This window comes from Ornithodoros turicata, unplaced genomic scaffold (assembly GCF_037126465.1).
Source record: "Ornithodoros turicata isolate Travis unplaced genomic scaffold, ASM3712646v1 Chromosome162, whole genome shotgun sequence".
Taxonomy (NCBI): Eukaryota; Metazoa; Arthropoda; class Arachnida; order Ixodida; family Argasidae; genus Ornithodoros; species Ornithodoros turicata.
This window is the reverse complement of record NW_026999323.1, coordinates 9,554-21,666: the sequence shown is the minus strand read 5'-3', so window position 1 is coordinate 21,666 and position 12,113 is coordinate 9,554. Positions and strand designations below refer to the sequence as shown.

General features: G+C 43.8%; 1 protein-coding gene across 1 annotated transcript in view; it reads left to right on the top strand.

Moving 5' to 3' along the window:
• The window catches only part of LOC135372714 (uncharacterized), a 45,201-nt gene extending 33,425 nt beyond the window's left edge, over positions 1-11,776 (top strand). Inside the window, exons 6-10 of the mRNA XM_064606208.1 lie at positions 1,963-2,071; positions 6,144-6,200; positions 7,506-7,635; positions 8,607-8,723; positions 11,689-11,776. Of these exons, the coding sequence (XP_064462278.1) occupies positions 1,963-2,071; positions 6,144-6,200; positions 7,506-7,635; positions 8,607-8,723; positions 11,689-11,757 (482 nt within the window). The 3' untranslated portion in view covers positions 11,758-11,776. The remainder of the gene's footprint in view (positions 1-1,962; positions 2,072-6,143; positions 6,201-7,505; positions 7,636-8,606; positions 8,724-11,688) is intronic.
• Positions 11,777-12,113: the final 337 nt, after the last annotated feature.

The following is a 12,113-nucleotide window of genomic DNA, read 5'->3' as shown; positions in this document are numbered from 1 at the left end:
CAAGCGGCGCCCCTACCGAAGGATCGAGTTTCACGGCAACTTCCGTTTGACGTGGTCGGGGTAGACTTTGCAGGTCCACTGTATTACAATACAGTGCACGGACATTCGAAGTCGTATGTGACACTCTTCACCTGCAAAGCTACACGAGCCATTCATCTAGAGTTGGTAACCGACCAAGCCTTCGGCACCTTCTTCATGGCGTTTAAGCGATTTGTGGCTCGCAGGGGTATACCAAAGAAAATCTATTCCGACAACTTTCTAATATACAAGAAGGCTTCCCGAGAACTTCCTCCCATGATTTCCGCTCAATTTCAAGCAGTGAAAGGATATGCCACCCAAACACTGAGCACATGGGAGTTCATAGCAGAACAAGCACCATGGTGGGGAGGCTTTTGGGAGCTCATGGTGCACTCCGTCAAAGAATCACTGCCCAGGTCGCTAGGTCGGTGCGAACTCGACTTCCGGGAGCTGCAGACCGTGCCGACAGAGGTCGAAGCCATTGTGAAGACCTCTTACTTCGCTCACAGAAGACCCTAACGACACAGAAGCCCTTTCTCCTTCCTACTTCCTATTCGGGAGACGGCTTACCACCTTGCCCTCAATGCAGTTTCTCTATTCAGTTGACGTCAACGTCTCCCCCTCGCACATTCAGCAGGCTAAAGGAGGTCTGCTAAACAATTACTGGAAGCTATGATCAAAAGACTACCTTCTCCAACTGCGGTCAGCTAACCACAGCAAGCATGCGACCTCGGCCAACGTTCGGCAGCATGATGTGGTCCTCATACCCGATCGACGACAGCCCAGGATGTTTTGGACCCTCGGACGGGTAGAGCAGATGTACATCGGTCGAGATGGTCTAGCACGCTCCTGCACCCTACAGACATCAGGCGGCGCATACATACGACGACCAGTTCAGCTGATCCATCGCGTGGAACTCGACGAATGACAAGTCATTGTGGGGGGAGTGTTAAGGAAGAGGAAGCTGCTGCGCACCTCTCGCGCGTACCTTATAGACAGGCACGTATAGACAGGCACGTTATGTGCATGAGCGAGCATTCTCGGTTTCGTTTTGGAGCGGTAAAGTCTACTTGCTCCTGCTGTCTGTCGTCCTTGCCCTTCCTCAACAAGGGATTCGAGATTCGTAGGAATTCCTAGATTCGCAGAGGCTTCCTTAAATTCGGATCTGAATTCGGAGAATTCCGAATTCCTCCCATCTCTTAACGAAAACAGAGCCGAATGTTATCCTCGGGGACCAAAGGATTGGTGGCATCTAGTCAGACAGCAGGAGATGCACGCGCATGCGTATCGTGTGCGTGCGGATTATGACTGGATTCGGTCGTATTGTTCCGCACACGTGTGGCATGATGCGCATTCATGCATTTTCCTATACTGATTTAATGAACTGTAGGGTACCACGCCTGGCGATAAAACTCTCCATTCATTATCTGGGAATAAACTTTCTGTTGTTGCAGCCCACAACAATATCACAAATGTGCAAGCTTTGTGACAACGACTACCTTCACGTCTTTCGCACATCGATACGAGTCTGCTTCCTAAGTTACACTATATATGCTCTTGGACAGATCCCCTCCATTGCGTGTAGCATGTGCGTGCACGCGCCAAAAGCACCCGATTTATACCTGATATAGGAGTTGAAGGGACGTTCGCTGCTTAGGTTCACTGATATATATTGTATTGGAACTTTGTAAAGGAATAAAAATTTTGAATTATGGTAACAGGTACGAAACCAATATAGCGTATAACGTAATCTGAAGCGACCTTGTCCCTTTAAGATATTTATCTAATCACACCCGTATATTTTTCTTATTTGGTTCGCTCGCTGCTGCCCTGGCATAAAGGGTGCAGAGTTCAGCAATCTGCAATTTCTTTCCTGTAGTTTATCTTTCTTGCGCTTGTAAAATAATTACGACAAACATATCTGAATATCTTGCGCAATTTCAGGGCACAACTACACTGCAAGAATGTGCTCCGCGCAGAAGCTAGTCGTGTACCAGGACGTTCCCTACTCCTATTCTCATCTGGATGAGCTGATGACTGCAATCCTAAGCTTGTGAGTCATCTCGTCATCGTCCAATTCCAAAATATAAGTTGCCTCTAAAGTGTGCATCTCCTGAATCTCATTACTCCTTACAGAAATATTTTCATTCACTTATCATGCTCCTAAGAACCGGCGCTTTGTTCTGTACGACTTCTGCGTCGCGTTCTCACTTTCCGTGCATATGATGTCGTAATGTATTGTTACCTGTTCGCTCTGTTTTTCTTGGCAACATTGACACCTGAGACTCAAGGCTGATAAGCCGCCTTGGTCACCCCTTACCCCTATATTGGTGTCTCCGAATGACCGTAGGTACCTCCTTTCGCTGGGTCCCAAGATGCTGGTTCAATGGTAATACCACGTAGCCCACTTCCTTCTGTATGCTGTACACAACACGCTTTCTTTTGAAATTCCTCCGCGGCTACCCAGCCCTACCGCATGGGAGCGAACCTTGCCTTGACACTCGTCCTTAAAGGTACCCTGACCAGAAGTTGTGGCGGCTCTTTCGTATACTTGCAGCCAATAAAGCACGCAACGACGACTCTCCATGCGAAAATTCACGTTACCAGTTCTCCTCTTTCGAGGATGTACATGGTATTGGCTTACCTAAACATCAGTCAGGGGTTGGGAGCCTCTGGACTCGCCTGAATCACATGGCGGATTGGCGCCGTGCTTTTGTTTTGTCTTCGGGTCGAAGTGCTCGAGTTTAGCTTTAGTTTATAATACGATCTCCCCATATCACGTCTATGTAACGTAGAGATGGCATAACAGAATCCTCGAATTCGAGGTAGGTATTCCAGATTCGAGAACCAGAATCCCAGTGCCCAGAATTCCCCAAGACCACTTTTGTCCTTTTCTTTTTAAAAATGGCGCCTCGAGAGTGCGCCGAAAGCCTTATTTGCTTACTTCGCTAGTTCATGATCGCTGCCCCCACCGACAGTAATGTCACAAGGACCCTTCAGCGCATCGGGTGTCATATGCACCCTGTTCCAAATTATTATGCAAATAATATTTTTGTCTGATTTTCCTAAATGGTGTATGCAGATGACGGTGATTATAATGTCCAAATCATCAATATTTGCGGTATAAATCATATTTTGTTAGACAAGGCATCTCATGCTAATAATTTTCTTCTTTCCTTTATAGCAAAGGAAACAATAAAATACTTATGATCCAAATTATTATGCTCAACAAATATTTTGTATGTTGTAGCGAACTGAAAATGCTATTTTGTTGCATTTGCAACGTTAGCAAGTGAAAAGAAGATGAATTGGATGTTTCAGTCAAAAACATCGTGGCCACCGTCCTCCAAGTGGAAGAAGAAGTAAAACGTCATAACACGTAAAAAACATCGAAACAAAAAAGGTTTAGAAAACAAACGAAAGACACTTCTACTGAAACGTGTTTGTGCAGTATTTCATATCCCTGTTTAATGGAGAACAAATTACAAAATAGTTCTTATTGTCGAGAAAACATACCTATATACTCATTTTTAAATGTAATTTGTTTAACAAATTGTTCGTCGATTAAAGGAAATATGTCAACTTTCCAAGCGTGAATTCTTTCCACAACACTAAAAAGCAATACCAAGCAGAACCATTGCTTTCAAACTTGTAGTGTGACAGTTCCTGCGTGAACTCTTTCAGTCCAGATCAACGTTAACAAACAAGCGAGAAAGTACACCTAAAAGCTTTAAGTCAATGCTGGCTTTTGCTCAAAAACATAAACACTCTCCCAAGGTCAAGTCTATTGCGTGTTTTTACCATCTACACCCTGTTTCAAGTCATTCTGCAAATGCGATTTAAATCATCATAACCACGTATTTTTTTTTCTAAGTTAAAGTCATACGTGGTATCGTGTTTCGGTGAGTCTTGGGTCACAGGTACCAATGTCAGACGCCAGTGGTAACGCGTTTGCCCAGTCAGCCCAGATAAAGAAAAAGTAGGGGAGGAAAACGTTCCACATTATTATGAAAGCAACTACGTATTTTCAAGCAAGATAGGAAGGAAAAAGGACCTCTCCGCTGCTGAAAAAAAGTCAAATAATACAATGCCTGGCACAAGGTATGAAAACGTAGGATATTTAAAGACAACTTAAGCTTGACAATCAGAGTGTGAAGACATTTGTGGCTGACTCAGAGCAGAGAAGGGTCCGCATAGATAAAGGCGCAATGAGAAGGGTTATCGCCAGACAAATTATCGTATCAAGAAAGAGGCAGCGAAAGTACCATTACAAAGCAGTAAACAGATATTTAAAGCTGCTGGTGCCTCTGGAGATGGTGAACCTCAAGGTGCAGAATCCTCCAAAGGATTGCAGCCTTGCATAAGCCTACAACTCGGCCACCTCTCTCCAGTGTTCACAAGCGGAAACGTGGGCCCAGACATATATGAAGACGAATGTTGTCTTGTTTACTGATGAATGCTGCGCAAGCCTCGATGGCCAAGACGGATGAAGGAGTGGATGGTAGCCAGGCAGACAGCACGCCCCAACAAGGGTGCGACGACAGCAAGCAGGTGGTGGGGTCATGTTTTGTGTCGGGATCTTTGGAAGAGACCTGGTAGGTCCATTTAGGGTCGCTGAAGGCGCGAAAATGACCTCAATACTTCCTACCGCTGTGCAGAAAGAAGAACGTACCGTGCCTTCCGTAGCAAAATGATCTTCATGCATGACAATGCAATGTCTCATTTTGCAAAGAATTCCTCCGAGTCATTGGCTGCTATGGGTATAAAAGGAGATGAACTCACGGTGTGGCCGCCATGTTCACTCGACCTACCGACCTAAGCCCTATGTGACCTAAGCCCTAAACACCTTTGGAGTATCCCCAAGCAAAAGGTATATAAGTGTGGAAGGCAGTTCAAGTGCAAAGAGCAGCTCTGGGAGGCTATGCCTTTTTTTATATAATGCAGTGACAACATAAAAGTGATACATTAAGGCTGAAAACCCATCCGGAACATAGTATGTTGACACCCAGCAAGGAAATTCCTGCAGAAAACGTGGAAAAACTGACAATCTACATCGATGGAAAAGTTCTGAAGGAGATATCACGGAACGGGTCCTATATTAACAGTGTAGTTTGTCCTGTTACGATGTTTTACTTCTTCTTTCACTTGGAGGGCGGTGGCCACGATGATTTTGACTGAAACATCCCATTCATCTTCTTTTCACTTGCTAACGTTGCAAATGCAACAAAATAGCATTTTCAGTTCGCTACACCATACAAGACATTTGTTGAGCATAATAATTTGGATCATAAGTATTTTATCGTTTCCTTTGCTATAAAGGAAAGAAGAAAATTATTAGCAACATTGATCCATTCAGCATAAATTCGACCACATGGGGTTCTTTAATGTAACAGCTAGCTTTGCAGTAGAGATGCTATGAATCCAGAATTTTCCGAATCCGACACCGAATGCATGGAAGATTCAGCGAATCCACTAAAAATTACGAATCTCGAATATTTCAAATATTTTCTGAGACACAAACGAAAAAAAAAGGGGTTAGAAAACAAACGAAAGACACTTCCACTGAAAGGTGTTTGGGCAGAAAAGATTTGAAATATTCGAGATTCGTAATTTTCGTGGATTCCCCGAATCTTCCATGCATTCGGTGTCGGATTCGGAAAATTCTGGATTCATAGCATCTCTACTGCAAAGCTAGCTGTTACACTAAAGAACCCCTCGTGGTCGAATTTATGCTGAATGGACCAATGTACAATGCAGAATTATCGCCATAGAAGTATGGGTCGAATACGCTTACCTATGACTCTACTCACAATTATACGCAGTAGCTTGTCTTGTAGAAGTGGTACGACTTGAAAGGAATGAATCACGCTGCTGACATCATGTTGTCAAGATCATGTATTTCGTGCAAGCCTATCAGTATCAATCAGTCGCATTCATGTTCATCTGTAATTGAGCTTTCCATCTTTTTATCTCTTGTCTGTTCATTAATATGCTCCCCCCCCCCCCTGCATCGTGCAACATCGCAATGAGAAATGCCAAATAATTCACGTTCTGAGATATACCTTAAACTTTATTGGGTCTCTTTTTCTCTGTTATATGACCGGTGCTTGTCTTTGGCTTTTAAGGATTGTTCCCTGGAGTAACGAGGAAACTACTTGCAGGACACTGCAGAAATCCTACAGGTAGGTCTACATGTTTTCCCACCCATCTTAGTACAATTGTCATCTGATTTAAACCAGGTGCGATCTGAAATAATCCAGGCACCATTCAGTTTAATCTGGGTGCCATCTGAAGTAACCCAGGTTATACTTATTAAATCCGAGTGCCATCTGACTTAATTCTTTGTGTTTTAAGCATCATAGCCGTGAATCCACACCAGGGACATCCCGTCTCGTCCAGTCATTGGACCGAAGTTCTGCCGTGTCTTACATTGGACATTGGCACGACGTCGAGATATTGAGAGATGGAGTGGGAGTACAGCAAGCGACGCCACTGGTGCTGTCGTCTGCTACAGAATATCTCCTGACTGAGGTGCAGGATATTCCACACGGTTTGTAGAGCACGAAAAGGCATGTCTCACATAGCAGACGACACCACTGCTATCGTCTGCTACAGAATATATTCTTTCGGGCTCTGCTAACCGCGTGGAATATCCTGCAGATCAGTCATAAGATATTCTGTAGCAGACGACATGAACAATGGTGTCGTCTGTTATACTTCCGCTCCAGCTCCCGATATCTCGGCGCGGTGCGAATGCTCAACATAAGACGCAGAAGAACTTAAGTCCCGTCAGCAGCTTTTTACTTTCCCTTCCACTACCTGTCTGTAGAATACTCTGCGGGTATGTCCCTATAGTGAATACACAGTTATAGTGCTTCAAAACATCATGGATTAATTCAGATGGCACAAGGATTAAACTGAATAGCATTTCGATTTGGATTTTTAGATGGCGTCCGGATTACATTGAATGGCCCTTTGGCTATGTCAGATGGCACTTGTACTAATTCAGATGACACTTGGACTAAAATGGACGGGAAAATTTGTAGTTGCTACAATAAGTATGTAATGCCACACTCTTCCGGCTTTTCCATATTTATCTTTCCACTTGTATTCTATTGTGTTCACTACAGAAATTACTTAATGTACACAGGCAAGAGGCACACAGGACGGATAACTAATACACACGACCGACTATATGAAATCCCCCTTTTCGGTTCATGTGGGTCGAATTAGATAGGGGCAAGTGCCTTGGAATGTCGCCTGTCGCGTTTTCGTTTCCTGATATTCCGAAATATTAAACAGGGTAAAACAGAAAACGTCTCCCTGTATTTTGACTCTCTTAACTGTCTCTTGTAGTTGCATTATGTGGTAGCTCCTGCACAAATGATCAACTGTTTTACTTGTCAAACATGAAACGTGCAATAATATCTACCTGGAGTCTAGGGAAAAACGCCTTCATAATCTAAAGGGAGATTTCTCATTCGCAGGGATGCGCTCACCGGACAAAACGGACAAGTGTGCTATAATACGGCAGATACCTGTTGCCCCCCTTTGTTTTTTGGAATTTTCAATATGAGAAAACGTCCCTTTTGTGCCCAGACGCACTGGGTTACAACGGTATGTTTTGCTTTTATGTATACTTTGCCAATCAGTGCTTGTGTGCGGGATCATGCGGAAAAGCGTCTGAATGAACGCCGCATAAATGACCGCCTGTGTGAGAATCGCTTGAACGTTAAGGTCTACCAGAGTGGATGACAAGCAATGCACTGCAGGGAATGGCGCTGTCGGCCGCTGTTGGGTCAGTGTGAGTGAATAGGACAAAATCGTGATAGAACGATTAGAGATGTTATAGAGGCCCATGAGGGGATAAGAATTCTTCAAGAAGGATGACTGAGTGTTCCTTCCATAGCACTGTCAGATAAGGAGGGTATACCTCGATATTTCGAGCGAGGATAAGGTGCGTATGCCTCGACATGTGTAGTAGTGAACGAAACAAACGGCAGGGTGATGTGTACTTACGGAGGTGGGATACTTTTTTTTTTTGTCAACATAAAACATTGGGTCTTAGCGCATCGGTGTACCTCTACCTATCGTCGCTTGTGTTTCGTCTGGGAGCGATCTTTGCGTCACGTTCGTGCACCAACAGGCCCTGATTTCTTCGCCGCGTGAATTTGTCCGTGTAGGTGTCGTAAACTAAGGCTTCGCTATATGAAGGCATGGTTGTTCATGGTGAACGACATTGTGTATTAGCATAGCTTCTTCTTGACTATGAGTCGCGTTTACAAGCACATACGATCATAAGCATAACGGCCCCCCTATTTTGACTCTTTCATTTGTACTCTGCCATAACTTCTGCCTTGTTACAACTCGGATGGGTTTAGCTATTGCTAGGTGAAAATCTCTGTGAGTGGTCGCTCTTCCGGCGTCATGTGACTCCACCAGCAGCTGCCAATGAGTTACTCCGGCTGAATAATAAAAGCAAAACTCCCTATTATGACACCGTTGGTGGCAGGCAGGCCGTTTCGTACCACTTCGAGCACAGGTCGACAAGCTTGATAGCTACAATTATTCTCCGTTTATTCCTCTAGTTCGATCAAGAGGGTCATTGCAGGACGCAATGCTGGGAAACTGAGGACAGCTCATTGACGCTTCGCTGGGTGGGCACACCCACAGGCTGGGTGTCGAATAAAACTGCAACATATTGGGTAAGCTCACACGACAGCTACGGGGTGGCGATAAGATATCGCTACAGGGCTGTGGCAGCGACGGTTGCCAAGTCGAGCACAGTACCATTTTGGGCCCAAGCGGCACCGATCCAACAGTAGAGGTTATCTTCAGGGCGTTCTACGTGATGTTTAAAGCGGTATGCTTCCAAAGAAACCTACAAAACCTGTAGGAAATCCACACCGAATGATATCTTGCCAAGTGCTAACAACTCGAGACTATGTTTCGAGACTATTTGAAATTGCCGCCATGATCTGGTAAGCTACCGCGTGTTGCTTATTTTTATTGTTTGGAGGTTACTTCTCACTCGCGCCACTTGTCCCGCTGAAACAGGTCTCTGCGAAGAGATGGAATTTCTCAATATTTTTTTTTAAGTTCCACGTTAGCCGCGTGGACAGGTACATACGGCTATGGGCGGCGTACAGACGTGGGCATACGAGAGAGCAGGAAGTAGTGGGGGATTGGGGATGGGTGGGTTAACATGAGTCCTGTGTCGACTTCACGGCGGGTTGGTTAGTATGAGTCCTGTGCCGACTTCACGACGAACTGTCCTGACATCCGTATGGGAAGCAGAGCCGGAAAACCAGGCGAAATCCCCGGACACAGCTGTTGTGGGGACTTCGAGCATGAGTTACCTCTTGGGAGTTGAAATCGGTCATCCTAACAGCCGTGCCGGAGGAGCTGGTCCCCATGATCGCTAAAACCGGTGCTAAAAACACAGGACGGACGTACTGCACTTTCAAGAAATGTTTAATGATCTACCAGCTTACACAGCACTACAGAGCCGCCACTCGACCACACGTTTAAAACAGTGTTTTCAAGAGATCCATGAGTCTTACGAGAAATATCGAACAGGTACGTACACAACTATCTGCAAACAATCTGATCCGCCTCGCTTCCTAAAATAATAACGCTCCCCTACCCCTACATTTCCTCAAAATCTCAGTTTTCTCGTACATGGCTGCACAGTTGTTACATGCTTTTAAATGATTTGCTAAAGAGCTGCTTTCTGCATTTTTTCGTATTCTTGTGCTCACGCAGTCTTGCGTTGACACATCTGGCAGTCTGCCCAATGTGTACTTTTCCACAGTTCAGAGGAATGTTATACAGTTTTTCGTATAATATAACACTTTCTTTGCAATCCATGAACTTTCATTATGCTTCATGTGTTGTTCAACCGCTTTCTAAGGTAGCCTAAGCAATTGCTTTTGCGGAGTAGAACCTTAGCTCAAGATTTTTCAGCATATCCTTTATTTTAACCTGGTGGGATACTGCCTGTATATACCTAGACACGCCAATCCTTTTGTAATCTTGCACCTGTTCCTTTTTCTTCCTTCCGGTAACTTCACTAAACATCCTGCAGACAACATCGTAAATAAAACTGCTGGGATAGCCCACTTTTCTGAACATATCACAAAGACCGATTCTGATATTTTTTCAACACACCTACCGGAGTAGCAGACGTTACTTTTTTTGAATAATTTGTTTTGAACGGCAAGGCAGGCTATTCCACCTTCTGCTTATACTCCCAGCAAATATCTTTCTCTCCTAAGGTTAAGGGGGAATCACTTCTTAAGAAATCTATGGGTGATTTTCGTTCGCACAAGACACGTAAACGTTCTAAACTATCGTCATAAGATTGGTACTGGCGTGTTCCCTTAGCTTTTCTCTAGTCAATGACGTATCTTTTAGAGGACAAGGTTGAGCCGTTGATTTTTAGTAAATTAAACGTCTCGAACAAGTGCTGCCATCTCGATAGAGTGTCGCACACTAAAATATTTGCGAATTTGGGCTCAGTACGAATCAACAGGTAGTCTTGGAATACTACAAAATGTGTCATTGACAAGGGCAAAGCAAGAAGAACACGCCAGTACTTCTGTTTTGACGATATTTCACGCAGTTTCTGAGCGCTGTACGAACAAGCGTTCGCTACTGACTTGCGTAGAAGTGATTCCCCCTTAACTCTAAGTCTAGAAACTGTATCTTAGATTTGTAGATACTTCAGCTGTAAAGCATAACCCATCTGAGTTCCTCTGAAAGATATCCAGAACAAGATCCTTGTGTTCCAATATTTCAACAAACACCAAGTAATCATTCACGTACCTAAATGCCTTTTTAGTTGTTCCGTGGTTGGAACTATCCTTTTCTATAGTTCTGTCGTACGGATCTAAGACAAAACTACTTGATATCGGCGCGGTCCTAGACCCGATACAAATGCGCTTTTCTTGAATGAACACTTTTCCTTTCCATTCAACAACTGTGGCCTCCAAATACCTAAATAACAAGCCGAAGAAGATTTCCACTGTGCGTCCCACCTCGTTCTGGAAACGAATTACACCAAACTTATCAACACTCCACTCCGCACCTGTGCCGTCTTAGTGGTTTTACCACTGGTTTTACCGATTTTATCATGTGTGACCAACAGACCCAAATTAGTGCTTTATTCAACTACGTTTTCTGGTTCCCATATCTTAAAAGGAAGCCAAACATTTCGTTCGTGTCTTCTCTTTCACGGATATACCTCCCATCCCATACAAAATCTGATAACAAATGACTGTCGAGTGATAACAAATATTCGAGGCATAGGTCATGTAATTTGTGCAACTAGCCTGATATAAGGTTCTGTGCCTGAAAATAAATTTAAAAAGATGCATGAACAGTGGATGGTGAGACATTAAGCAAAAAACAGGAGAGAATACTTTCGTGTTCGTCGTCTTTTCACGATGTAAATCCCTAATTTATCATCATTGGCAAGTTCCGCATTGCATTTAATGTTTCACATCGTGAATCAGGGTGCTTTCATAGCATTCTGCAGACTACTAGAGACTATATCAGCGCTGTTATCATGCACCAATATCTAGAGACCCTTCAGAAAACCAGTTTCACTTTGTGATAGGTCAATTCCCACATGTCATCCTAAAACTATCCTTGTCCTTACTCTCTCAGACTCATTCCCTTGTTTGTCCTCAACCAGATGATGAGGTCAGTATTGAATTTCATATTTTCTGCTTTTGAAATCTTCTTTACCACGCAATTTTACCCGGATCCCGAAATATAAAAAAATTACCCGACTTTCATTTCATTTATTTTATTCTACCCAAGATACATCACAACTGCGAATTATAAACATGCAGGAGCCAGAGGGAAACACCAGTACGAAGGCTCCTTCCTGAAAAGTGCGTTAGCTACAATAAGGGCACAGATCATAAAACACGAAAGTATTACAGTCAAAGGAAAAAAAAAAATGGTGCACCGTACCTCACAGGGAACACAAAGATCAGAAACTGTTAATTATTATTACATTTCTTCATTGTTTTCAAAAAGTTGAATAGGAACATATTTTTTTTTTATTTCAGGCGGCAACAGATTCC